At 38.2% G+C, this 27,305-nt stretch overlaps 2 protein-coding genes across 21 annotated transcripts; one reads left to right on the top strand and one right to left on the bottom strand.

The window, feature by feature from the left end:
* Nucleotides 1-307: 307 nt before the first annotated feature.
* On the top strand, nt 308-6,841 carry LOC133722390 (uncharacterized). Of its 20 annotated transcripts, XR_009852681.1 has the most exons (6): nt 308-988; nt 2,010-2,080; nt 2,235-2,880; nt 2,948-3,070; nt 4,857-4,903; nt 4,985-6,841. XR_009852681.1 is itself a non-coding variant. In XM_062149283.1 (3 exons), exons 1-3 carry the CDS (start codon nt 778-780, stop codon nt 6,145-6,147), a joined length of 354 nt encoding a protein of 117 aa, XP_062005267.1. In that variant the 5' UTR covers nt 308-777; the 3' UTR covers nt 6,148-6,841. The 20 variants fall into 20 exon arrangements, 1 of the variants encoding a protein (XP_062005267.1); XR_009852671.1 differs by having other exon boundaries at nt 308-742; nt 911-988; nt 2,235-4,903; XR_009852673.1 differs by having other exon boundaries at nt 308-742; nt 888-988; nt 2,235-4,903.
* Nucleotides 6,842-11,332: 4,491 nt separating this feature from the next.
* On the bottom strand, nt 11,333-11,872 carry LOC133723137 (pectinesterase inhibitor 5). The gene has a single exon (XM_062149965.1). It carries the CDS (start codon nt 11,870-11,872, stop codon nt 11,333-11,335), a length of 540 nt encoding a protein of 179 aa, XP_062005949.1.
* Nucleotides 11,873-27,305: the final 15,433 nt, after the last annotated feature.

Below are 27,305 nucleotides of genomic sequence, written 5' to 3'. Positions count from 1 at the left end.
CAGTAAGGATATAGTTCCTTCTATAACTAGATAGGAAATAGAATAAGGAAAAAAAAACCCAAAACAGCAAAAAAAAAGAAAAAAGAATTGCTGCCTCAAATGAAAGCAGTGTCACGTGAGGTAGGGGTGAGTTTGCCAAACCGAAAATAAAATAAAAACGAATCGAAAGCTGAACCGAAGTCAAAAAGCACCGCATTGAAGTGAAAAAAACGGAACTGAACCGAACCGGTTTGGTTCGGTTTTAGTATGTTAAAAACCAAACTTGCAAAAACAACGTCATTTTACTTCGTTTTGAATTTAAGTTCGAAACCCTAAAGGGTTCCACGACTTTTCTGTGTCGCCTTTCTTTATTCTCTCTCCTTCATTTCAATTTCTCTCTCGCCTCTCGCCCTTCGCCTCTTCGTCAATCTTCTCTTCTCTAGCCGCCTCTCTTTCTTTTCTTCTCCTCTCTGTCAATTTCTCATCATCAAGAAGGACCAGATCGATGGCCAAGTTCAGATCGGTTGTTTCCATCAATTCTCTTCTCTGGGTCATCGGGTTTCGTTTGAAATTTGAGTATGGTGCCATGGTGGTTGAAGTCTGAGCACGACCTCCGCCACCACCGCAAGGACCAGATCGATTTATTTTTCTGAGATATTGGGTATGATGATGCATGAAGACTCGTACTTGATCTTCTGGGCATGAGTTTTCATGCATGTTGATGACTTTGATTATACTTCCAAAGCATGTTGATGACTCGATGGTAATATCTATTCTCTCTGAATTTCAAATCCAATTATGATATGTTGTGTATCTAGGAACGAAAAAGTTAGATCTGTTGTGATTGCATCTATGATTTACTATATCTTTTGTTTGGGTATGTGCTGGTGGTTGATCTTTAATCAAAGAGCTTGGTTCTGGGTTCTGGCAGCGGTGGAAACAGCAAGAAGGAAGATGAGGGGCAGGGTAACAAAGGCGGAACTGGTCGCCGGAGTTGCATCTCATTTTGGTATGTCCTTTCCCTTAAGATATACCGTGGTTTGAAAACCATCATTTTTAGTTATCTGTGCGTTTTAATCTGTATGTCTAGATGATGATCTTAGAGTTGCAAAGAAAATTCATGGAGATTCCTTGGTCTGGTGTGTTAGACTTGGTACTTGATCTTTTGCAAATGCTTTATGAATCGGCCTTTTTCTTTTATCTTTGTATCTCCAAATATCAGTAGGATTATGATTTTATATTGGTTATGTATGTTTTTATATTCATGGAGATTCCTTCTTTGTTTCTGCACGATTATGTTTTTAGGGCTAAATACTGATTACTACCCTGTAGTTTGGGTCCAAAATCAATTTAGTCATTGAACTTCTAATTTCATCAAGAACACCCCTGCACTTTCAATTTTGATTTAATAGGTCCAATTTGTTAGTCTTCCGATAATTGAGTCATTTAACTTGTTGACATGACTCATATATGGCCTATGTTTTATGATGTGGTGTTGAGGTGGCATGCATAGTCAATTTAGGAATGAGTTTCACTATTAGAAATCTATCAAATAAAAAGTTTTTCAACAAATAATCCAACTATAACTTGAACCCACAACCGAATATTAACGATTTGGACCTATTAGATCAAAATTGAAAGTACAGGGGTGTTCTTGATGAAATTAGAAGTCTAGGGACTAAATTGATTTTGGACCTAAACCACAGGGTAGTAACCAGTGTTTAGCCCATGTTTTTATATTGGTGTCATGAATGTTCTAAGTTGTTTTCTTTGCTGGATTGTATGGGCTATTGTATATTTGTTACTTGTCTTTTCAATTAGATTGGTAATGGGTTTTGTTTTACTAGCTTGAATGACATTTTGTGGGCTTTGATTGTGAATACCTGATCTTGTACCATATGAATGGAAAGTCTCGGTCACACTTTGATTTGTTTGAGTAATGGAAGCACACTAATGAAGGTTGTGTGGTTTATATTAAGCCAGCAAGAGGATAAATTTCCCTAACAGTTAGAGTTATTCTTTTCCTTCAGAGCAGGGTGGCATTCTTGTGCTGGAACCTCAACCATGGAAGTCTTGTGATATAAATCATAAAGTTTCTGAGGTAATCTTTCCCTCTTATAATTATTTATGTTCTGGTTTTTCAAGAAGCAATTTTGTAACAAGCTAGCTCTTATAGTTCTGAAAGCATGTTAGGTCTCAACTTCATTTTTGTCCAATGTGTTTGGGGTAAATCATTTTTTTGTCTCACTTTGCAGGCAAAAAGAACCAATTCACTACTAGAATTTTATCCTTAGACATCACGACAATTACATCGGTGAGGAATTCACGCGATGTAAAAAAATGTCATTAACATCGATTCCTCAAATACCGATTTCTATGCATATTACTGACATCGATTTTTACTGTTGACCGATGTCTATATTTTCATTCTAAAATTTTTTAAAATGCGGAAAGACTAAGTTAAAAATTTTCAGGAACGCGGGGAACAAAATTTTCATTCCCCACACTTGTTATTTTTCCAACTCACTTTATCTCTAACTTCACAATTGAAAACTGGCAACCCATTTTCTCTCTTGCTATTCCCCGAACCCTAGCCCTCTCCTCCTTCCTCTCCCACTCTCTTTACACGGCCACCACTGCTTCCCTCTCCTCCGTTCACTCCCGCTACTATCTCTCTCTTTCTCATTGACCGCCTCCTCCATGAGCAAGCTCTCTCTCTCTGTCTTGGATCTCGGAAGACTGAAAGAAGGCATAGAACCCTTCTCTCAATCTCTCTCTCGAATTGGGGAAATCGATTGCTTCTGTGAACCAAGACAACATGCCAGAGGCGACCGGCACCGTTCTGTCAAAGAAATCTTAGGCACTGGCGAAAATCACTGATTCATAGTCGGTTCTCAAAAGGTAAATCGAAATGGTGGGGGTTTTCAATTTTAGGGTTTTTGGTAATCAATCGAAATTTGAATTATAGATTTGGAGATTTGGCGTGGTTATTCGAGTGAGTATCGGTCTGTTCGAGCGGAATTGTACGTGCTGAATTTCGATTCAACTCAGATGCTTTCTCTTCTCTGTTCTCGAAAAGTTTGCGTCTTGGGTCAGTTCCCAACCTCTTTTTGCTTGGTTTTTGTTTTTGGCTTCTTCATTTTACTGTTAGATTCAATTTTATGTTGAGGTTTTCAGTTATGATTTGCTAGAAATTATTTCTGATTTAATTCATTGTGGACTGAAAGCTGTAGCCATTGCTTGTGTGAGATTTGCTTTCTTGCATTTTGCTGTTAATGCAAAGTGAATTTTGTTAATGCAAATTATCTGTGATTCCGTATGGTTTGCCTTTTTATTTTTGATGAAAGATGGTGTTTGTGAATAGGGATATGGTTTTACTTGATCAGTGATGTAGAGAGAATAAACTCATTTGGTGAAATGCGCAAGCAAATCACCAATAAGGGTTCTGTGTGAAGTGGTCAGGCTCATGGTTTGAGCCCCTTAATCTAGGCTTATTAAGGTGACTAAAATGTGTGTTGTCTCATTTGTTTAAATGGATATGAATATGACCGCATTGTCTACTTGGGAGTAATTGGTTATTTACTATTCTTTTGGCATTAGAGTCAACTGCTTTGGTTGTTTTGTTCAGTGATTACTTCTCCTTATCATGGTTTACTTATGATTTGCTTTTAACAAATAATAGTAATAATAATGGTAACAAATGTATGTATGTCTTTACTGGCAAACATTTATGCACATATTAGCTGTGTATGTCTTTGTGGAGGATTGCTTCAGGACCTTAACAAGATAGAATTGCACGTTTCAGAGAATTTCCCCATGAAGGTATTTTCTTATAGGCATGAATTTGGGCTCTGTTGGTTTGTCATATAATTGTAGATGCTTTATCAATGTTCAGATATTGCTTCACTTTGCTACTATTTGGTTGGTTCTGGGTATTGCAATGAATTCAGAATTCTTGGTTAGTTGCTTCTATTATACAGATACAAGGAATTAATTATCATTGTTCGATCGTTGTTTTTTGTGTGTGTGTAAATGTTTGTTGATTTTCATTCTTTGGATATGTATACATGTATTTGTGAGGGATGCAATAACCTATGGACTACAAGTAACTTCAGTCCCTTGGCTGGGTGTTAAGAAGATTCAAGTTGTATAATCTTGGTATGAGTTGGTAAATGCAGGTGATGTCAATCTGGTATCACTTATTATCTTTTCTTCATATATTTGATTATATGTTGGTCACTGAAGAGTCATGCAATATATATTTGAAGACTCCTGCCATCATTTTTGTCAAAATGTACAACATGCCTATCATGCTTTGAATTATGCCAAGCAAACCATGACTTAATAATCAATTATATATGCTTGAAAGCTTATCTTGTAGCACATATAATCAATTATGTATTTTGAAGGGCCATGACTTGCAGCACGTTTTAAGAAGCCCTCACATGATTAAAGCTATTTGTTCTTTGGCAAAGCAATTGTTAATTGAACCTTGTTGCTGCACTTTGTATTTGTCTTCTAACTAAACTTGTTAGCACTCCAAAGGTTAATTGATTAAACATGCCATCTTTTTTGTCTGCTAGCTTGTGGTGTACAAAGCTTAATTCTTTATGTCTCTAGCAACTGCAAGATTGAATTAATTATAGTCGCCACCGTTTGATTTTTGCAAGTTCCAGATTGAGGCTTAATTAACGTAGCCGTCATTTGTTATTAACCATGTCTGGCATTGCTGCAGCACATCACCGCCTCAAAATGGCTGAACAAATTAATTAATCCTGTCACTTTTGATTGTCAGCACCGCTTCACCACCGCACACTGCACTTGCTAACTGTTCTCTTACTTTATTCGTGAACATTAATTTAGCCTTTTCATTTCAGGCGTCATTGTGTCTCCACCGCTGAGCCCTGCTGCCAATCTTTCAGAGGTAAGCACCGCAAAGAAATAGTGGCCTACAGTTCCGCCCTTTTTTTGGTTAATTCTAACCCCTTGTATCTCCGTTTTGCAGCTCTGCCTTCTGACTCTTCTTTTCTTTTTATTGAAAAGGCTCCAATGGCCTTGGTTCCTAATTTCATAGTTTCTAGAGTAATTTTAGCTAGTAGATGCATATATTTTTTTTTTTTGGTGAACAAAGGGTGTAAATGGTCAGCCGAAAGAGAAAAATAACTAATTGGTCTAGCCAAAAGAGAAAAATAACTAACTAATAAACTGGCCTTGAAAAAAAAAAATCCAGTATTAAATAATTTTTATTAAATAAAAAACCGAATCTGGCCATTCAAAAAAAAAAAAAAAAACCGAACTGGACCATACCAAACCGAACCGGTCGGTTCAATTTTCTGTTTCAACTTCAAAAAAACGCAAAACCGAATCAAACTGAAGTCTAAGTTAGGTTCAGTTCTCAGTTTTTGTCCAAAACCGAACCGTTTGGAACCGAACCCACCCCCCGTGAGGGCAGGGGAGGTCGTCGCTTCTCAACAATTGTGTCAGGGATGGTAGTGGCTGGTTAGCCCATCTCAAAGGACTCACCGTTCAAATGGCAAGCAGGGCTGCAGAATGGGGAGCACTATTAGCTTCACGGGGAACCTAGTCCCAATCAAAATCTTCAAAGTAAGAACATCGTCTTTTGATTTGGTCAATGATCGGAAATGTTTTCCAATCCCTACAAGCTGCTGAACTCTTCAAATATGTGATGACGTCTTTTGAATCTGACTCAAACCTTACTTCTTTTAGATTCAAATTGATTGCAAACCTAACTGTAGCAAGTATGGCCTCAGATTCAACCACAGAAACAGAGCTACAGACGGCCAGGGTTGCAAGAACACCTACTACAAACACAATATGGTCGCGAATTGCAACACCCAAGCCAGCAGAGTTGGGGGCTGACCAAGCTGCATTGTTGCTGACCTAAGAAAACGGTCAATATATTGCATTCGGGCAATATAGTCTTTTAATAATTCAAATGTTAGTAGGGTGAACTAAGAAAATGGTACAGTGACTGACAGGTTCATAATTTCATACATTTTTATACCCTTAAATGTAGGATTCTAGGCTTAGTTCTTGTCATTTTTGAGTCATTTACTTTGTCTTTGTGTTTTGTAGGTTAAATTGGAGAAACGAAGGATTTCGAGCTTAAAGTCAAACGCAGGATTGAAAGCGTGCTTGCTATCCTGAGCTTCCAGAATTTAGTCTGCTGAGCGTCAACTTTGAGGATTAAACTGTACCTTCTCACAAGGAATAAGCAGGCGAGCCATATACCATTGGAAAGATACGGATGTTAGCTTTCTGAGGAATTTTACGGAAGTGGATTCGCATTCTTGCAGAGCAAGCTATGATAATTTAATTGAACCTAGTTCGGTAAGGCAGATTCTGACGGATCTTGCATACCTTTTCGGAATCAAACTTGTGAGGCCCAAGTCCGTTGTTCTTAGCACTCGAATGAAACAAGACTGAACATGTCTGACATATTTGGAGTGATTTCTTGCGTTGACTATAATAACCTTGTGTTTCTTTGGAAAGAAGAAATCTATTCCAAGGTGGACTAGAAGACTTAAGAAGCCCAAGTCAAGTAGGAATTAAAAGAGACATACGAGGCAGAAAACCTAGGGACGTCTAGAGACACAAGAGGCAGCCTGGAGAGCATATTGGGGCTCAATAAGAGCAAGAGGAGTCACCTTCATCTTTATTCCTCCTGCACTATGTTTTTCTTAGTTATTTTTATCGTTTGTTTTTGCTAAATTCTTAAGCTAGGGCTGAGATGAAGCCCCTAGTATGACTATTCTATTTGTTTAATTGGTCTGCTATTGAATTTCGGGATTTCTATGTTAAACTCTTAATCACCGTTTCAATAGAACTTTTATTCAAAATCTTTGCTCGGGATCAATAAGACCTAGGTTTTGTTTATTAGTTATTTGGTTGGAGAACATGAGGCTTGATCAAAGAGTAGGTGTTTTCTAGGAGGCCAAAAGATAATTCAATCTTGTGATTAAAGAGTTGTGAATTAAGAATACAAGTACTTAATCATAGTCGATATTCTTGTTTGCATGATTTTCTAGTTCTTTTGTGCTTAATGGAGTTGAACATGTTTGCTTGAACCTGATCATTAAGTAAAGTAAATTATAGTTTGGCTACTTGAGTTCTATACATGATCAATAAGTTGGAATTTGTAAGTTAGAAGAACTTTGGCATATGTCCGGAATCTGAAGGTGAGGAAGGCGATGAAGAGACGGGACAAGGCTTTGAGTTTAGACGTTGTTTGATCTAGTTTTGGTCGTAGACTTCTTTCTATAAGCTGTTAAGCCACTTGGGTTTGAGTTTTGGGCCAAATACTTTGGGCTACACTCTATTTACTTAAACCCATAAAAAAAAAATCATCTCTACACTATATATATATATATATATATATATATATATATATATATATATATATATATATATATATATATATATATATATATATATATTATGTAAAAACAATATTTAACAAATAGTTTAGCACAATAATTAAAACTAAAACTTATTTTTCGGAAAATGTTTAAAATTTTAGGTCGTCACAATTAAACTCTACCTTCTCACAAGGAATTAGCAGTGAGCCATATACCATTGGAAAGATACGGATGTTAGCTTTTTGAGGAATTTTACGGAAGTGGATTCGCATTCTTGCGGAGCTAGTTATATATGATGATTTCGGTAAGGCAGATTTTGACGGATCTTGCATATCTTTTCAGAATCAAACTTGTGAGGCCCAAGTCCGTTGTTCTTAGCACTCGAATGGAACAAGACTGAACATGTATGACATATTTGGAGTAATTTCTTGCGTTGACAATAATAACCTTGTGTTTCTTTGGAAAGAAGAAATTTATTCCAAGTTGGACTAGAAGACTTAAGGAGCCCAAGTCAAGTAGGAATTAAAAGGGACATACAAGGCAGAAAACCTAAGGACGTCTAGAGACACAAGAGGTGGCCTGGAGAGCAGATTGGAACACAATAAGAGCAAGAGGAGTCACCTCCATCTTTATTCCTCCTGCACTATATTTTTCTTAGGGGCCGTGACCACTTACCCAATTTCAGCATCAACATTGCCCACTTGCTCCACCAACAGTTTTTTAACCCCATTTACCCAATCTAATATCTATTGACATTTTAACCCCTATTAATTAAAAAGAAACTCATCCCTCTCCCCTCAGACTCTCTGTCTCTCTCCCCCCGATCTCCACCTCCAGTTTCTCTCTCTCTCTCCCCCCGCACCGTGCCCGTTGCCGCGCTCCACAGAGGCCGGAGACGACGCCACAGAGGCCGGACGACGCCGCATAGGCCGAAGACGACGCCTCAGAGGCCGCAGATCGAGGACTCTGTTGAGATCGGACGGCGACGAGCAAGGTCGATTTCGGCGACCGGGCTTCTGGTCGATTTCGGCGATCTGGGCTTTCCGGTCTGCGGCGCCGATTGGAGAAGCAGCATCCACTCCTGAAGACGACCAAGCAGCTTTGGTCGGCCTACCTCGCCGGAGTCCAACACCTAGTAGTCGAGAAAAGCGTCCGGTCTTGATGTGGGTGCCCAGATCATTTTTCTGGGTGCCCAAATTTTTTTTTTTAAAGTAAAATAAGGGGCAGAAGGAAAGAAAAAAGAAAAAAAATGATTTGAATGTCAATTGGAGGCCAATAGAGAGAAGTTAAATGTCTATTGGGGGCAATAGACGTCTAAAAATCACATTACTGGGGGGCAATAATATTTCTATTGCCCCCCAATAGACCAACATAGTACACTACATTTCCACACTATAAACACAAATAAACATATCAGCTATCAAAAACATAATTCCCACAAATAATAACATAGTGTCAATAGATTATTGGGGGGCAATAATATGATTATTGGAGGGTAATAATATGATTATTGGGAGAGAGGAAAAAAAGGAGCCAACGTGAAAATCAAGGAGAGTGATTGGAGATTTCGATTGGAGGAAATCAAGGGAGATTTTTAAGGGCAAAAAGATATTCTTGGAGGAGTTAATTATGTGTTGCCGTAAAAAGCCAAGAGAGAAACAAGGAAATAACGTGGAAAATCAAGGTGATTGACGCCACACAAGGAATGATATGCATGGAGATTTTCAAGGGAGAATTTTAAGGAAAGAAGAATTCCAAAACAAGTCTAGGTTCATCCTACAATTCCTAAAGGAATTTTGGCCGAAAATAAAGAAGAAAATCAGAATTAATTAATGGATATTTCGGCAAAAATATATTCAGAAAATTATGGACTTATTTTGGAGCTTTATGATTGGTTGGATGACACAACAAAGGTGACATGGCACTCTGTGATTGGTCGAAGCTATGATTATTGGGAGGCAATAATATGATTATTGGGGGGCAATAATATGATTATAAATTGATCAATTGTGCCTGTAGTGTATTCATTTTGATTTTGGGAGTTCATACAATTCACTGGACGGCAATAATATGATTATTGGAGGCAATAATGTTATTTTTGGGGGGCAATAATATGATTACTGGGGGGCAATAATATGGTTACTGGGTATTATTAGTGACCGGTCGCCGGATTCCGGTCACCGGTCACCGGAGTCCGAGGCCGGCCACTAGTCACCGGAGTCCGGCAAGGTGGAGGATGATTTCTCCCTCTAAGTGAGAAAGAAGGAGAGGGCAAAAAAGTCCCAAAAATAAATAAAAAGAATAAAAAAAGAATTAATTGGGTAAAGGGGAAATAATCCCTTAGAGTGTTTTGGGTAAATGAGGTTTAACAACTCATGGTGGAGCAAGTGGGCAATTTTGTTGTTGAAATTGGGTAAATGATCATTTCCCCTTTTTCTTAGTTATTTTTATCTTTTTTTTTACTAAATTCTTAAGATAAATTCTTAAGCTATATTTTTATCGTTTTTTTTTTACTAAATTCTTAAGCTAGGGCTGAGATGAAGCCCCTAGTATGACTATTCTATTTGTTTAGTTGGTCTGCTATTGAATTTCAGGATTTCTATGTTAAACTCTTAATCATCGTTTCAATAGAACTTTTATTCAAAATATTTGCTCGGGATCAATAAGACCTAGGTTTTGTTTATTAGTTATTTGGTTGGAGAACATGAGGCTTGATCAAAGAGTAGGTGTTTTCTAGGAGGCCAAAAGATAATTCAATCTTGTGATTAAAGAGTTGTGAATTAAGAATACAAGTGCTTGATCATAGTCGATATTCTTGTTTGCATGATTTTCTAGTTCGCTTGTGCTTAATGGAGTTGAACATGTTTGCTTGAACCTGATCATTAAGTGAAGTAAATTATAGTTTGGCTGCTTGAGTTCTATATATGATCAATAAGTTGGAATTCATAGGTTAGAAGAACATTGACATATGTCCGGGATCAATAAGGCTTATGTACGGGAATCATTAGCATGAAATCTAGGGAATTCAATGGTTGTCAGCTAGCAAAAGAGTAGAAGTACTAGGTGGTGGATTCAAAGTCTTAGCATTCAATTTTCTTAGTTTTCAACCTTCTGAAAAACCCTTCTCTTAACTCTTTTGTTTCTATTCTTAGCTGTTTAGTTATAGTTTCAATCATCACAATCTTTCCAATTAAATATTTGTTTATGGGCTAAATACTGGTTACTACCCTGTGGTTTAGGTCCAAAATCAATTCAGTCCCTGGACTTTTAATTTCATCAAAATCACTCCTGTACTTTCAATTTTGATCTAATAGGTCCAATTCGTTAATATTCTGTTATGGGTTCAACTTATAGTTGGATTATTTGATGAAAAACTTTTTATTTGATAGATTTCTAATAGTGAGACCCACTCCTAAATTGACTATGCATGTCACCTCAACACCACATCATAAAACATAGGTCATATATGAACCACATCAACAAGTTAAATGACTCAATTATCAGAAAACTAACAGATTGTACCTATTAGATCAAAATTGAAATTGCATGGGTGTTTTTGATGAAATTAAAAGTCCAGGGACTGAATTGATTTTGGACCTAAACCACAGGGTAGTAACCAGTATTTAGCCATTTGTTTATTTATGTGTTTAATTGGTTATTTGAGTTAGAATCAATTCGAATTTCAATCCTTGTTGGAACGACCTCGTGCTTGCGCTAACTATACTACAATCGATTCATGCACTTGCGAGTAATCATTTAAAACACAACAGTGACAATAGCCGCACACCCTATTTGAAATCTCAAATATTTTCCATAGCATATATAGATCAAAATAGGACAACGACAAAAATATAATTTTTCACTTTTTATTTGAAAAGTTCTTAAAGGACCAAAATCAAAGGTTCAACGAAACATTAAACTGGTCTGACCTTAATACATTCATGATCGTTTTTGTTTTATTAAGCAAAAGTGATTTAATGTCTGGTTAGAAAATCAATAACAATTAAAGTGATCTCTGCAAGCTGAATCACTTTGTGGTTATCTGTAGAGACTGGTGACACGCTTATCGGATCTCTCTTGTATATGTCTTCGCAATCTATAGCTTTGTTTGCTCCAACCCTCACCAAGTCGATCACACCCCAGTAATCCCCTTTAGCTGAGGTCTGGTAAGCCTTCTGGAAACTGGCTAATGCGTCACTATAATCAGTCTGACAAGCTTTTTTCCGTTGCTGATCGACGGGATGATTAGGTACAGGAATGTTAGGCAGTCGATCGGAAACATCTCGTACTTCATCAATGGTTATTGCAATGGAGATTAGGGAAAGGCCACGAAGGTCAGCTTGAGCAGTACGTGGGTCGTTGCGCAGTGTTGAGAGGCAAAAATCGTAACTCTGAGCCAGCTTGCAGATTTTGTCAAGCAAGGCTTGATCAGCTGCAGTGACGACGATTGAGTGATAGTACAAAAGGAGAGCAAGAAACAGTACTATCGACCAGCTATGGTTGTCAGAAGCCATTTTAGCGTGCTGATGAAGAATGAGTACGTTGGATATTTATATTGTTGCAGCAACTACTATAAATTAATTTCTCATGGAAAAGGTATAGAAAACTATCAAGGTTAGAATTTAGAGCGGTAAATAATGCACAAAAACGCTCAGATTTCTATTAAAGATGCCTAGGCAAGCTGATCATGATGACCAGAAGCGTTACCATGGGACAACGTACGTTCCATACTGGAATTACTTGATGTAATTAGTTACATAAGAACTCGAGTACAAGCTCGTCAATTAGAAAACCAAAATTGCAAGAAAAAATTATTTAGAAATCAGCAACACCCAACATTTTTCATAGGACGACGATATCAAAACCATAGAAAAAAATCGTAAAAAATGCTGTACGTACCCAAGAGAGGCTATAATTTCTGTATACTATACTCATCAATCCAAATTAATTTATATAACTTCTCATTAGAGCATCTTTTTTTGAAATGCTCATTAGAGCATCTTTAGCAATGCTAGCTATTTTTTAGTCAAATTTTAGCCAAAATAGCTCAAAAGTTATTTTGGCTAGCCTATTTAGAAATGAGTTTTTCTATTGAAACCTCCAAATTTACTCACTTGACCTCCTATACTTTTTACACCTCCTATCAAATTTTTTACTACTAAATTTACTCACTAAACCTCACTGAATTTCCTCAAATACTCATATAATTTGCAAACAAATTATTATCTTTTAAAAAAAAACTTAGTTAATTCAATGAATTAATTACTCTATAAATCTTAATTACATATTCATTCCTTAATCAGACAACATAAAAGTTTTTTTTCAATAAAAAAAAATTAAACATAAGGTATTGAGTTTTAAAAATTAATTTCTAATCAACAAGAAAATAACATGAACTATTTTGTGGTTTTTTTTTTCAAAAACTTGTTTTTTTCTGTTTTAGCTTTGCAAAAAAATATGAAGATGTACCTCATGATTAATTATTTAAATATTTGTTTTAAAAAATTGCTAGCTCATTTTTTGTTTTATTTATTTATTTTGTAAATATAATGGATAGACTTAGATTTATGTCATAATATGATTTGTTTTGTTTTCCCTCACCAATACGCGTTCAACATGTATATCATATATTTTTATGTCACATAATCATAGTTTTAACTCTTATTAATGAATGCTTTAATGAGTATGTAGTGAAATTGAAAAATTAAAATAGATAAGGAAAATAATAAAGAATGCAATCTAATATTATTGAATTAGAAAGTCTATAGAAAATCAATGTAATATTTTTTTGGTATAATTATTGTCCTTAATAGTCATTTTATAGTAGGTTATATATGTCATTTAATAATTCATAATAGAGTGAGGTCAAGTGAGCAGATTTGGAGGCCCCAATAGCCACACTCTTTAGAAATACGTCTACATTAATTTTCTCTATTTTAGTTAGATTTGAAGTTATATTATTTATTGAATGAAGAAAAAATAGATTAAATATATTTATAAATTAAATAGAATGACTTAAAAGAAACGTTTTAAATTAACAAAAATAATAGAGAGCCTCATCTCGCTCTCTATATTTAGGAGCGTGATATCTAAAATTTAAAATTGAGAGTCACTTAGAAGTCTGGTGCAGCTGTTAAAATTGATAAAAAGCTAAACATGCTCTCCAAAATAATTAAGGAGCTAAGATAGAGAGTTTACTAAAGATGCTCTTAGCAGATCATTTTAGCAATTTATCAATGCAATTGTAATTAATCTTTACTCTGGTCAGATGCCATGAAATTAGACGAGTCAATCTATTGACTCATGATCCAGTCAAAAACCTGACAATTGATCAGATAGGGATAATGAGGTATCAAATGAGGATTTTTATTTACTAACTGTCAATCTCAAACCCAGTCACTTAATGGATAGAGCCATTTTTTTGGGATCTGGGCGGACGAGTTATTACAATTGGGGAAATTTCTAATTGGGAATGGATTTTTTTTATTTTATCGAAATCACACGGTATCCTCAAAGACTTTGTAGGTCTAGAGACTAATATGTGCCGAAGGGTCATGTTAGAACGCGTCCTCCCTCCTGGTCACCAAGAATAGATAGAGATTTAACTACAATTAGCATCGGAGGAATTCAAACCGGATGTGAGGGTACCACACTGAGAGACTCTTATCAACTCAACAACATGTGGCGGTTGGCTGGGATACCTTAAAAAGAATCTCAATTTTTTTTTTTCACAATCAATTTTTATCATGTGGGACAATGTAACGCTACATTTAATTATGTCTATGGTAAATGTAATAAAGCTGCCCATTGACACACTTTTAATTGGTCTCTTCGCCTAGCGAAAAACACGAACAGAGAGAGGTTTCCCCTCTCCCGGTCGAACACTGTCGGCGACCTCGCCATGGTGTCTCGGTCTGGGAGAGGAAGTGTCTTTGGAGTGCATGGCCCCTTTTGAGTTGTCTTGATCTTTCTGTTTTCGTCCTGGTTTGGTGGCTGAGTAGGAAGGGAGGGAGTGGCTGGGATGGAGCTGTAGATCCAACTGGCACTGTCGAGGGAGGGTTCCGATCTAGGTACGGCAATGGTTTGTCTCGTGGTTGGAGGAGGGAATGGAGTTTCTTGTACCAGATCCAAGTTATCTTGTTTCAGATCGGGTCAGTCTGAGCTACTCGCCGGTGTATCAGAGTTCTTTGGTGATCTGAGGTCAGATTGGGGCACTGATCGGGTGTTGACGGGTTGTCTCAGGGGGCTCCTCTCCAATTGGGTGCGGTGAGCCGCAGATCTGATGGTGGCGGCCTCGGTGGCATCAGTTGCCCAGGTAATGTGGGAGGCTTCGATCTGTAGCTCGATGCAAGGTGGTGGAGGGACTGACGGAGGAGCAGGTGATCGGATAGGAGCAGACGGTGAAACGGTTCTGGGTCACAGAATGGGCTTGGGCTAGGGTGGGCTTCAGGTATAGGGGTGCTTATCTGGGCCAATACTTAGTGGTGGGCCTAGTCGTGGTAGTCTTGATTTGGGCTATTGCATCTCCGTTTGTTTGCTTTTTCTTTTTTTGTTTAGCTTGTTTGTTTGTTTGTTGTTTTGCTTTACTGTTTTGAATAATCGTGACCCTCTTTGGTCGTGCTGGTGCCTCATTATAAAACACCACTGATCGAGTGATGTCGTTGTTCACCTGCATTTATCACGAGTATTCACTACTCAGGAGGCGGAGTTGACTCGAGGATTTGTTATTCCTTCTTGGGTTCAGAGTCGCTACCCAGGTGGTATACCGACAATTTCCTACCAACGATGTTGGTATTTCGTCGGATTTTGAGTCTTCTTGGTCGGTATGACCATTTTCCTTGCCTCAAGGTGTAACGGAGATCTTGTAGCTCTAGTTGGAACTTGGAAGTGGTGTTCAGGCCTTTTGGTCTGACCTTGTTATAAGTGGTCCATTAGTGGCCTTGTTTGTAATATTCATACCGCTTGTAACTTCTTCCATATGAATGCAATTATTTGATCAAAAAAATAATTGGCCTATTCTTTGAATGTTTTTTTGGCTTGGAGACATATCCACCCGTTGTTGGATTGCTAGTTCACTGACCTTGTACCATTTGAGCAGTAATGTTTATTTACTCGGTAATTAAACAAATAAATTATGCTTAGTCATCTGAAGACTTAAATCTAATAGTTGAAAAGAACTAAATTAAGTTTGAGTTGTTTTATTTTTTATCGGATCTTAGATCTAAATATTGATGAGCATAATTTTCATACTCAGTTATTTGGCAGGTGAACTTAGAGCTCGTTTGGTTAATGAAATGGATTTCTTAGGAAAATTGTTCCCAGACTTGAGTCTGAGGTAAGACCCGTGAGGCAGCCACCTCAAGCCCAGTGTCTCGTCGACCCTATTTGTTTTTTTATTGGGGGTAGTTTGGCAAAATTATTAATTGCATAAAAAATAAGTCTTTTACTTAAAAATAGCATGGGTGTAGTTGGCAAGCTGCATTTCTTTTTGTCAGTGTTAGGTTAGGTTCGAATCCCCTAATAAATCAAAAATGAAGCTCTCTGTTCTCTCGAGAGCAACTCTAAGGTTGCAACCGACCTTGATTGACGATGGCGGCGCTGCAAACTCTCCGACCTTGATTGGCTTCGACACCCCTTGAATTTATGTCTGGATCAGTTTTGTCTTCTTGATGGACCAGAGCCTCTAATGGCGGCCATCTTGGCTGCGATAGCGCGAGTTTCCTCATCCTCATCCTGTGGGATAGGGACTCGGTGATGGCTATGTTGCTCAGGTCGACTTGGGTTCAGATTCAATCAAATGGGATCGATCGGCTCTTATAGTGGTCGAGGATGACGATGTCAGTGGTGAACGGGTTTCCTATTCGACAGGAAAGATTGTTGTCGGGTTACAGTTGGACAGTGATGGTGATAATGGAGCTCTCTCTCCCATGCCGGAATTGTACGGTGGTGATGGGAAAGCTCGGTGGCGGTCACAAAGACTTCTATAATGGTGATGGGAAAGGTTGCGACAGTAGTGGTGAAGGTGGTTCTGCTGAGGAGGGCGGTTGTTTGGCTGTTAGGGAGGCTAGGGTTTGCTATTGGGTTCCAAGATTGTTGGGCCTGGAGTGGACTTTAGCTCATAGTTGGGGTCTTTGGTCTCGAATTTGGATGGTAGGCTCCCTGTGGGCTGCTTGGGTCTCTTGTTGGGCTGAGATTGATTGGGGCTCCTCAACTTGGGCTATTCTAATGAATGAAGATGGAGTGGATGGTGATACGTCATCCTCTACTCCAAAGATTTTTTTTTTTTTTTTTTTATCCTGGTTGCAAAGACCAATAGCTTTGAGGGTCATTTTTTATCCTGGTTACAAAGACCTTAGACCAAGAATCGTTATTTATTTTTCTTTTCTTTTTTTCAATTTTCTTTGCATTTTTTTTTCATTTTTTTCCTCTAATGTAGGCCTCTTTTTATTTTTTGCCTCAAGCCCGTTAAAAGCCTAACTAGGAAAATCCTAGGATTTTGCCGACCTAGGGTTCCTCGTTTAAGAAAGGATTCAAAGCTGATTGGGAAAGCATTAAAGTTAAAGCTCTAAGTAGAAGACAATGTTGGATTTCTTACCAAGAAACAGAATTCTAATGAATCTCTTGGTAGTAGAATTTGGGTGAAATAAGGAGATTATTTGCTTGGAGGTCAAGGAATCAGCCTCGATATAAAGAGGGCTAGTGCGAACAAGCATACTGTTGGATATCAGCAGAAGCATAAATGTTGAAAACTAATTTTGGGTAGGGAGATAGACTGCATGAATGACACTAAATATGGGAGATGTACAGCCCAAATTAAGGCATGCATGTACAGAGCTCCTAGAGAGATATATGGAGGAGACTCTCAAAATACCTGATAATAAAGTTACTCTAATAAAACTTCCAAAATACTCCTATACACCTTAATCAACTAGACTAGTCTACTTATATAGGCCAGCTAGACAATGTCATAACTACAACAATTACAATATACATAAAGACAACTCAAATTATGTAACTCCTGTAACCACTGTAACAGTGTCATGATTATTCAAATCATAAAACTCTCATAATTCTAAATTATTCATAACTTCCAACATCCTCCCTTAATTTAGAATCACTCTAATTATTAAGGTGACTCTTTAGCTTCTAGCCTTAGTCATCGGTTATGTGGACAATTTCTTCCTTTCGATCGATACTCATTCTTTGATCCACACTTTCTTCTACATTCTGGTTGTTGCAAATTTTTTCTTCTTTCTCTACTTCTAGCTTAACTATATCAAATTGTCTTTTCGTGATTACTCCATCAAGGTGGTCAATATATTCTTGTAAGAAATCTTTCTGCAATAAGCTTTGTCACTTTTTCCTTGAGCCCATCAATTCATCAAAGTAAAAAATGTACTACGTAGATTTCTTTCTCAAACTGTGGATATTGTAAAGCAACAAAGGCTACTTCATTTTCAGATTCTTTCTTGGTGGCTTTCCATGGTCCTTTGAAGATGGGATGCTTTACAACTTTGGTGTCAATTTCACACTTGTATCTGGGAGCGTGAGAGGAGCCATCGATGGTTGTTATGAAAGCAGGTTCAGGCAAACTCAGCTTCCTGACCGATCCTTGAAACACTCTTTTGAGAAGAACAAGAATATTCGTTGGCGTCTTCATGAGAATGCAAAAGAGAGCATTAATATTGATGATGCATTTATTCATCGAGCACCATTATGCCATAAGGAAGTGATTCGTCTAGGCATCTTTATTGTAATACCCCGAAAAATCCAAATTAAATTCCATGGATTTTTAGAAATGATTTCACGATAGTAGGAGCGAGTACGAAGCTTGAAGAAGTTGTGGAATTAGTTCGAACGATTTTATTTACGAAAACGAACGTTTTTTAGGGGGTCAACAAAGTTGACTTTTTATACATTCAAAATTTGGGAAAATGTCATTCATGAAAGTTGTAGAGCTCGTCGATACGATCGCGTGCATATGTGGAACGCAATATTCGGAGTTCGTATGAATAAGTTACGAATATTTTAAAATTGGAATTTTTCTATAAATAGGTGGAAAACCTGAATTTTTCGGAAGGACGAAATTTTCTCAAAATTACAATTTGGTCCCCCAAACTCTCCGTTCTCTCTCCTCCCTACGCAGCCGACCCGACTGACCCGACCCAGATCCGTCTCCGTCCTCCGGCGTCCTCCGGCCACGACCCGGCCATCCCTAGCTTCGCCGTGAGCCGCCCAGTCTCCTGGTGCCACCGCCTTGCTCCGACGCTGCCCCGAAAGCTGGATCGAAGACACCCAGACGAGCGAAACCGACCCGGCCGGAAAACGTCGACGCCGGCGTTGCACGAGCTGATCCTTCCCATTTTCGTGATCTCCTCCTCCCCCTGATCATTCCCATGTAAGTCTTTCATCACGATTTTGAGAGTAGAACACTAGATCAAGGTTTGACTTTTTCGACGTCCCTAATTTAATCTGAAATCTGATCTAGGACGATCTAGGCCAAACCAGACTTAGCTCCAGGTATGGAAGTCGATCACCCTTTCATTTTGAACAAGTTTGTAGTTGGTCGCTTTGCCATCGGAGGTGGTTGACCCGGAGTTGACCGCCGCGTTGACCGCCCACTGACCACCGCTTGTGGCGGCGCGTCAGACCATATTTTGAGTTTTTATTATCTAGGCGATGATCTACGCATCCATACGAACGTTTTGATATATAACATGGTCATGTTAGAAAAAGTTGATAAATAGTGGATTTACGTTTTTACGTTACTATTTACGGTTTTTACGTTTTATCCACGGTTTACGATCTGCGAAGATCAGACCATCGGTTTTGCTTCAAATTTAGATATGTTGATCGTATGACTGTCCCGATGACTTTGTGAGGTCACGGGCGAAGATCTGACCGTTGGATCTTCGTATAATTGTAAAATAGTAATTCGGAAGGCGATTCGTGAGAATCTGACCGTCGGATTTTCATACCGTTGGATCTTCGTATAATTGTAAAATAGTAATTCGGAAGGCGATTCGTGAGAATCTGACCGTCGGATTTTCATATAAAATTATGGAGATATTAGTAAGGGCGATTCAGGAAGATCAGACCGTTGGATCTTCATGATAATTTAGGAGGATGATCCTAAAGGCGATCTGTGAGGATCTGACCGTTGGATCATCATTTAATTTGAATCCGACCGTTGGATCGTCGTTTACGTACGTTTATGAGTTGTTGGCTAAGTTAAGATCATTATTGGATTAGGTGATCGATGGATTGATTTGGCGGACTATTCGTGGAATTGTAGTTTGAGCTGTTAAGAAGACGCAGCTGGATTAGAGGTGAGTAAACCTCACGTGGTTCATATTACGAACCGAATAAATTTAATTACTTTATTTTTATCGCAATTGTGTGAAAATATTTGTGGAATAAATATTTGTTTTAAATCATATGGACTTGATCAACTACGGTCCATAGGTAAGTAAAATGATTTTATTGTACAAATGAATTTCACGGTTTTTATGCTTGAACTATAGTTGGTATTAGTGGTCATCCCTAAGCGGATGATTACGTATATATATATTTACGTGGAATATATATATTGGTTGATGTGTGATTGGTGTGATGAAATGATTGAGAATGGATTGGATATTATTCAAGCTATTAATCTCGCATTTTAATTGTTGAATAATGAAATGTTGATCATGTGGTGTGAAAGCTATTTTATATGCCCACTTGTGATTATGTGGAAATTATTTTAAGAAATAAAGATTTATCTTGAAATAATATGTCTCTTTATGTGGGTGTACATATACATATATACGATCTATAAATCATAAAGATTGTATTTTGTGAATTTGATTATGTTTGAGAAGTACAATTGTGAAGCCGAGTGATTTCTACAACCCCGTGCTTAAATGAATTACTGGTAAATGTGTTTTGGTGTTATGAGACGTTAAGCCTGGGCCCTAGTCCCTATAGATAGTGCACTATTATACTCTTAGGAAAGAGGTGTTCTCCTTGAGTATACATACTTTGGATTTGTCCTCTGTATGCTACGGCTTACCCGTGCTTTGGGTATAGTAGACATACCCTAGTACGTGGATTTGTGATTTGTTACCAGTCAACCTGGCTTACCCGTATTTTGGGTATAGTAGACATACCCTAGTACATGGATTTGTGATTTGTTACCAGTTAATCCGAAAATTCACTAAAAAGAGAAGTGTGCTTATATTATCCTGATCAAATATCTATCTGTGATATATTGCTAATATGTGAAGGTGTTAGTGAAAAGAGAATCAAGCATGCTTTGCTTTAATGTTATTTCACATATTAATGTTGCAATAGTTGTTGGTTGTGATCAGTCAAATGTTGAGTTTTAAAAGAGAGTATCGAGAATATACTTGCTTTTATGTTTATGTGATTTTTGGAGTTACCTTGTGAGTGTGTTGATTGTTTACTTGAGTTATAATAAATATAATTGAATAAATCAACAGTTCTTTCTTGTTTACTCATACGGGCTGTCAAAAGCTCACCGGGTTTTGTGTTGTTGCAACTCCCGGTACACTATTCAAATTGTGTAGCGGGTAGTCTTACAGGTCAGGAGAATCAGGGCAGTGATCGTGCGGTTTAGAGTATTAGTATTAGATTTATAGCATTTGTTTTGTGTGGAGAATTGTGCTCTCTTGAGCTTTATAATTTGTTTTGGTGAGAGTGTATTGTAATAAGTAGCTTGAGGATTTGGTTTATGTAATTATCGAGAGGTGTAATGTACAGTTGATTTTGAGAAAAAAATTCTGAGATTATAAACAGGGTATTTGAGGTTTATGCTTCGAATATGAATTACTTAAATTCAGAATTCGGGGTGTGACATTTATGCCCCTAGGGAGTATGTAATTTCATTTTGGCACCTATGTGCTTCCTTCATTCAGGGACTTTAACCTTAGCCTTATTTCCTTCTCTCAGAGACTTTTACCCTACATATTCTTTTAGGGACATTTACCCTACATTTTGTTTAAGGGACTTTTACCCTTTCATAAAGATCACATTGGTCTTTCATCCTTCTTGATACTTCTTCTTAAACTGTTCTCCATGTTTCACTTTCTTCTCACCTTTTCTCTTTACTCCCTCTCTCACACTTTCTCCTCTCTTTTTTTCATCCGTACACTCATTTTCTCTCTCTCTTTGTGTCTTCCCCTCTTTTTTTTTTACCCATCCTTCAATTTTGTTGTCCATCACCAATAATTCATACACCATAGATTTCTTCTACCACATAGCAACAATAACCACAACAACCAAACGCGCTATAAGATCGAGCCTTCGGCTCTGATACCACTTTGTTGGATATCAGCGGAAGCACAAATGTTGATAACTAATTTGGGTAGGGAGATGTATGGAATGAATGACACACAATATGGGAGATGTACAGAGCTCATAGAGAGAGATATGGAGGAGACTCTCAAAATACCTGATAATAAAGTTACTCTAATAAAACTTCTGCAAAATACTCCTCTACACCTTACTCAACTAGACTAGCCTACATATATAGGCGTACATTAGACAATGCCATAACTACAACAATGAAAATAGACATAAGTACTTGAGAACTCAAATTCTGTAACTCCTGTAACTATTGTAACGGTCACATTATGTCACAATGACTCAAATCATAAAACTCTCATAATTCTAAATTATTCATAACTTCCAACACATACACACAATCAACTCATAAAAACTTGTGCTTGAAAACCTTGTGCTTGAAAACCTTATCACACTGCTAAACCCGAATCTCCCTCGAAGTACTCTATGAAGTCTAAACCTCGCCCGAAACTCGTGACAAAGCAGTTCTCTCCTGGACAACCCAAAGGAACGAGCCGTCAATCCTCGCCACTCGAATTAAAGAGTGGCACCCTCCTGGGCACTCGAAGCAAGGAGCCGCTAACCACAACTTGGACACTCGGGTCAACGAGCCACCTTAGCCTACGTTGTAAGCTCTGCTATATCTCTCATATATAGTATCGATTAGGTTAGCCATCACGTGTTGACAAGAAGGTAGAACTGAACAGTCGTTCCCCACGCCTGTCATCGAGAGCATAAAGTCATTTCTCATGGCAACCAGTGGATTTTGCCAAGAGTTAATCCCATTCTGGGTATGCAGTTGCTTGGAGAAGAAGTCAGAAAAGTGCCCGGAACATCAAGACTCGGCAAAATTACACCAATAGGTGCTGATATAGTATCGATTAGGTCAACCATCACGTGTTGACGAGAAGGTAGAACTGAACAGTCGCTCCCACACCTGTCATCGAGAGCATATAGTCATTTCTCAAGGCAACCGGTGGATTTGGCTCGGAGTCCTATTCTAGGTATGCAGTCGCTTGGAGAAGAAGTCAGGAAAGTGCTAGGAACATCAAGACCCGGCGAGATTACACCAATAGGTGTTGGAACGCTCGCAACCTACTCTAGTCAACGCAGCCAAAAAGGACATTTGACAATTTGTCAAAAATGGGTCAACACAAGCCTCAAAATCTCAAGTTTATCCCTGATTGTTCTATTGTATTTCCATTAACACTATGAAGTGGAATCAATAACTCATAGTATAATGGAAGAAAATTGGTATTTAATTTTTCATAGGTTCATTTGTAATGTAACAAATGTTAGAAAAGTGTAACTAATGCTAAGAATGAGAAAGGAAAATGGTTCCTCAGGAGAATGAAAGAATTCATTTTTCTCCCTATTTTCCTTTGTAGGAGGAATCATTTTCCCAACTTTGCACTTCCAAAACATGAAAAATATGTAGCACTTTTCCTTTCCCAAATTTTAAAATCCGTGAAACAAGTAAGACCTTACTGTTGAATTTCATTAATAAAATTTTAACATTTTAAATCAAAAATATTGTGAGACAATGTTGTCAATAAATAAGGGAAACAAAAGACTGCCCAAGCCAAAAGATGTTGGCACGTATCCAAATAACTATGTCACGACTATTCTTAATGTGACAGCTTAGGCATGAAATTGTAAGTGTACAAATAATATAGATTATAGAGAGAATTCCACAAATGGTCACTCAACTATGACTCATTCGACACTTTGGTCACTCAAGTTTCAAATATATCACTTTGGTCACTCAACTATTACTATGTCAATCACTTTAGTCACCCAAGAGGTATTTTATCTCACTTTAATCACTTCTCCGAATCATTCTAATTAGGGCTGGGCATTTAGCTCGAAAACCCGAAACCCGTCCCGAACGGTCCGGGCCCTTTAAAAAAATTTGTCAGTTTTATAAAACCCGGCCCGAAATCATTATATAACGGGCCGGGCTCGGGCCTTATAATTAGAAGAAAAAAAAAGCCCAAAGGCCCGAATCATGTATAATTCCTTAGACTATTTTATTCTTCTTCTTTTTTCTGTTACAACTATTCTATTCTTTTCTCTCTCCATTCACACGTTCTCCTATTTTTTCTCTTCTTTCAAGATAATCCTGTCTCTTCTTGTTTCTTTTCTCCCCTTATTTTATTTTTTTCTTCTCTCTTCAGCTCTTCTTATCTTCTTCTTCTTCTTCCCATACGCCTCCAGCCTCCTTTCTCTTTTCTTTTTCTTTTCCCTTCTCTTCCCAGTCCTCCTTACCATCAGATCAATTGAATCAGAGCTTGAATGGCAGTGAACTGAGTGATCACATATTTACCGTATTGTATGCCGTTGAAGAAGGGGTAGAAATAACAGACGGCGGCGATTAGGCGGTCGGGGGCGTCGTCTGAGTCGTCACCCTTGGAGTGGGTGGTCAGGAGTCTTCTGGGTTTGACTGGATTGGTGGAGAGGTGGGTGAGAGTGAGAAGAGATTGGTGGTTTAGAGAGAATGGGGAGGAGATTTATAGGTATTTTATGTCACTGTGTTACAGTATGGGATTTGGGACCTAAATAAGGCTTAGAGTGTGGCTACTAGATCTCTTATTCTCTTAGGGTTTGGAGCAGATCTGAGAACAACAGCTCATTGTTCTTGTTTTTTTTTTTTAACCTTTTGGGCCCGAAAAGCCCGAAAAGCCGGCCCAAAAAAAAACGGTTCGGGCCCAACTCGGTCCCAAAACTGAAAAAATGTTATTTAGGCCCGGCCCGAAAATTTCGGTCCAGGTCCGGGCCCTATAAATTTTACACGGGCCGGGCGCAATCCCAGCCCTAATTCTAATACAGATTTCTCAATTTTTCACAATTGATTGGACGAAAATATCATTAATATTGTGACAAATAATTTTTTTTAATGAAAAAAAATAAAGAAGTGAATAACAGAGTTAAAGTTCAGTGATTAAAGTGATATATTTAAAAGGTGAGCGACCAAAGTGTCGAATAGGTAAAGTTGAGTGACCATTTGTGATATTCTCCATAGTTTCTAAACTGGAGGAGTTAAAGTAAAGCGCCAAGCATAAACATCAATGAAGTAATGGGCTATGAGAAATGAAATGAGTGGCAAGTAATGTGCGATTAATGAAGTGCAAGAAAGGAAACAACGGTATTGAAATCGGCTTAAAAGTAAGCGGCTTGCAAATGGGGAATTACATTTGTGATTTCTTGATTTATTTATTTATTATTATTTTTTTTTTGGTGATAAGAAAAGAATTTAGTACCAGATAAGAAACAATTAAATAAAGATGTGTCTAAGGCATCCATAATTAAGCGTATCAAACAAAGCAGTAACAACTATTAATGGCGGAAGCAGAATAATTTTCTCTCATTAAGGACTAGAAAACTTCATGATATGTAAATATATAAGAAACTCATAAATTTTATACACAATCTATATAAAAATTTCATGATATCACCTAAGCTATAGCACAAGGAAGCCGATTGAGCATGATTCTTTTTATCAAATTCTTTTACTATTCACAACTCTTAGTGTTAGAACAAGCAAACTCTAGGGTTTGAGCGACGATGGCACTCGTCTGAGGATCCGCTGGTACCAGAGATGTGGTGATGAAGGCGTTGATTGCGTCTTAGATCGTGTTCTTGTTCAGCGTTGGTTGGTGTGGAGTAGATCTGAGTTGGGGTTTGTCTCCGATCTCGGATTTGCAATGCGGCATTTGGTCCAACAGGTTGGGTTCGAGGGGGTTTGATTCTGATCGCATGCTGTGGCAATGGGGTAGGCCACCTGAGTTCAGCGTGGCGAGGTTGACGACAAAGGTTGGGATGTCCGTCGCGGGGAGGTTTCTTGGCTATGACTGCCGACACCTGGATCTGGGATTGGCGGTTGAGGCGCGAGGGGTGTAAGCACTACTGGGCGCGGTGATTCAGGGTAGTTAGACGGTGGAGGTGCAGCAATTGACGGCGGCAACGGCGGGCCTAGGCTGTTGCCTTGTCTGGGTACCCATATCAGATTGCTGGGTGTCCAAACAAAGGTGATCAGCTTGGGGGCTGGGCTTAGTTTCGGCCCAAAACATAGCCCAATGGTTGGGCTTGTGTTCTCCAAAAATTTGGACTTGGGACCTGGGGAGTTTGTTATTGGACAATCTGATCAATTTTCTGGCGATTTCTCTTTTGGGTGTGTTGTTTTTATCTTCGAGTAGATTAATCTTTTTCAAGCTCTTCAAGTGCATCATTCAGCTCTACCAGTAAACCAACCAGCTCTGGTGCAGTACTGTATGGCAAAAATGTTAATTATTCAGGCAGCAGATGAGACAATGAAAAACTAAAATAAATGCATATTTATCTCATCGTTCTTGCTTCAATTTCTATTTACATGGAGTTTCATTCCACAAGTCCTTGAGCATAGTGTAGAATCAAGGCATGACGTTAGAATCGTGCCATAGTAAATACTCCAAAAGAATTGAAAGTCAAACAGAACAAAGGAATAAGAGATTGAGAATTTTCTGATATGATTTACCTTCTCCAAGAACGGAGTATATATACAAGATACATCAAGACCTATTAGGAAACTAATTACAAGACCTATTAGGAAACTAATTACAACAGAATAATCCTAATAACACACAATATTCACAATCCTAATTACATGGCATGACTCACGCCAACACTCCCCCTCAAGTTGGTGCATACAGATCACGGATGCCCAACTTGTCAAGTGAGTCATAGAAGGCTTTACTCGAGAGAGCCTTTGTAAGAATATCCGCCAACTGTTCTTCAGTAGGAACGAAGGGAAACATAATGATCTGTCCAGCCAGCTTCTCTTTAATGAAGTGTCGATCTACCTCCACATGCTTCGTGAGATCATGCTGAACAGGATTGTGAGCAATTTCAATTGCAGCCTTATTTTCACAATAAAGTGGCATAGCCTTTTCGTGCTTGAACCTCAAATCCCTCAACAAATTTCTTAACCACAACAACTCACAAAGTCCTCGGGCCATTCCTCTATACTCTGCTTCTGCACTAGAACGAGCCACCACCTTTTGTTTCTTGCTCTTCCAAGTAACCAAGTTACCACCCACAAATGTGAAGTAGCCCGAAGTAGACCTGCGATCTGTAATATTACCTGCCCAGTCCGCGTTTGTGTACCCGGAAACATCCAAGTGACTGTGTTTTGAAAAGAGTAATCCCTTCCCTGGAGCAGACTTTAAATACCTCAAAATACGAAATACAGCATCCATATGAGTCTTACTGGGATTATGCATAAACTGACTCACCACACTAACATCATAGGCTAAATTTGGTCTAGTGTGGGATAAATAAATCAACCGGCCAACTAACCTTTGGTATCTTGCTTTATTCGTAGGTACTTGATCCAAGTACTCTGCTAACCGATGGTTTTGCTCAATAGGAGTATCAACAGGTTGACAGTCAAGCACACCTGTTTCTGCCAGCAAGTCGAGAACATACTTCCTCTGACTCAACACAATACAATCCTTCCCACGAGCAACTTCAATTCCCAAGAAATATTTCAAATTACCCAAATCTTTCATCTCAAATTCTAAAGATAACTGACCTTGTAACCTTTGAATCTCCTCAAAGTTATCA

This window comes from Rosa rugosa, chromosome 7, assembly GCF_958449725.1.
Source record: "Rosa rugosa chromosome 7, drRosRugo1.1, whole genome shotgun sequence".
NCBI lineage: Eukaryota > Viridiplantae > Streptophyta > Magnoliopsida > Rosales > Rosaceae > Rosa > Rosa rugosa.
This window is presented reverse-complemented; position numbering and strand designations above follow the sequence as displayed.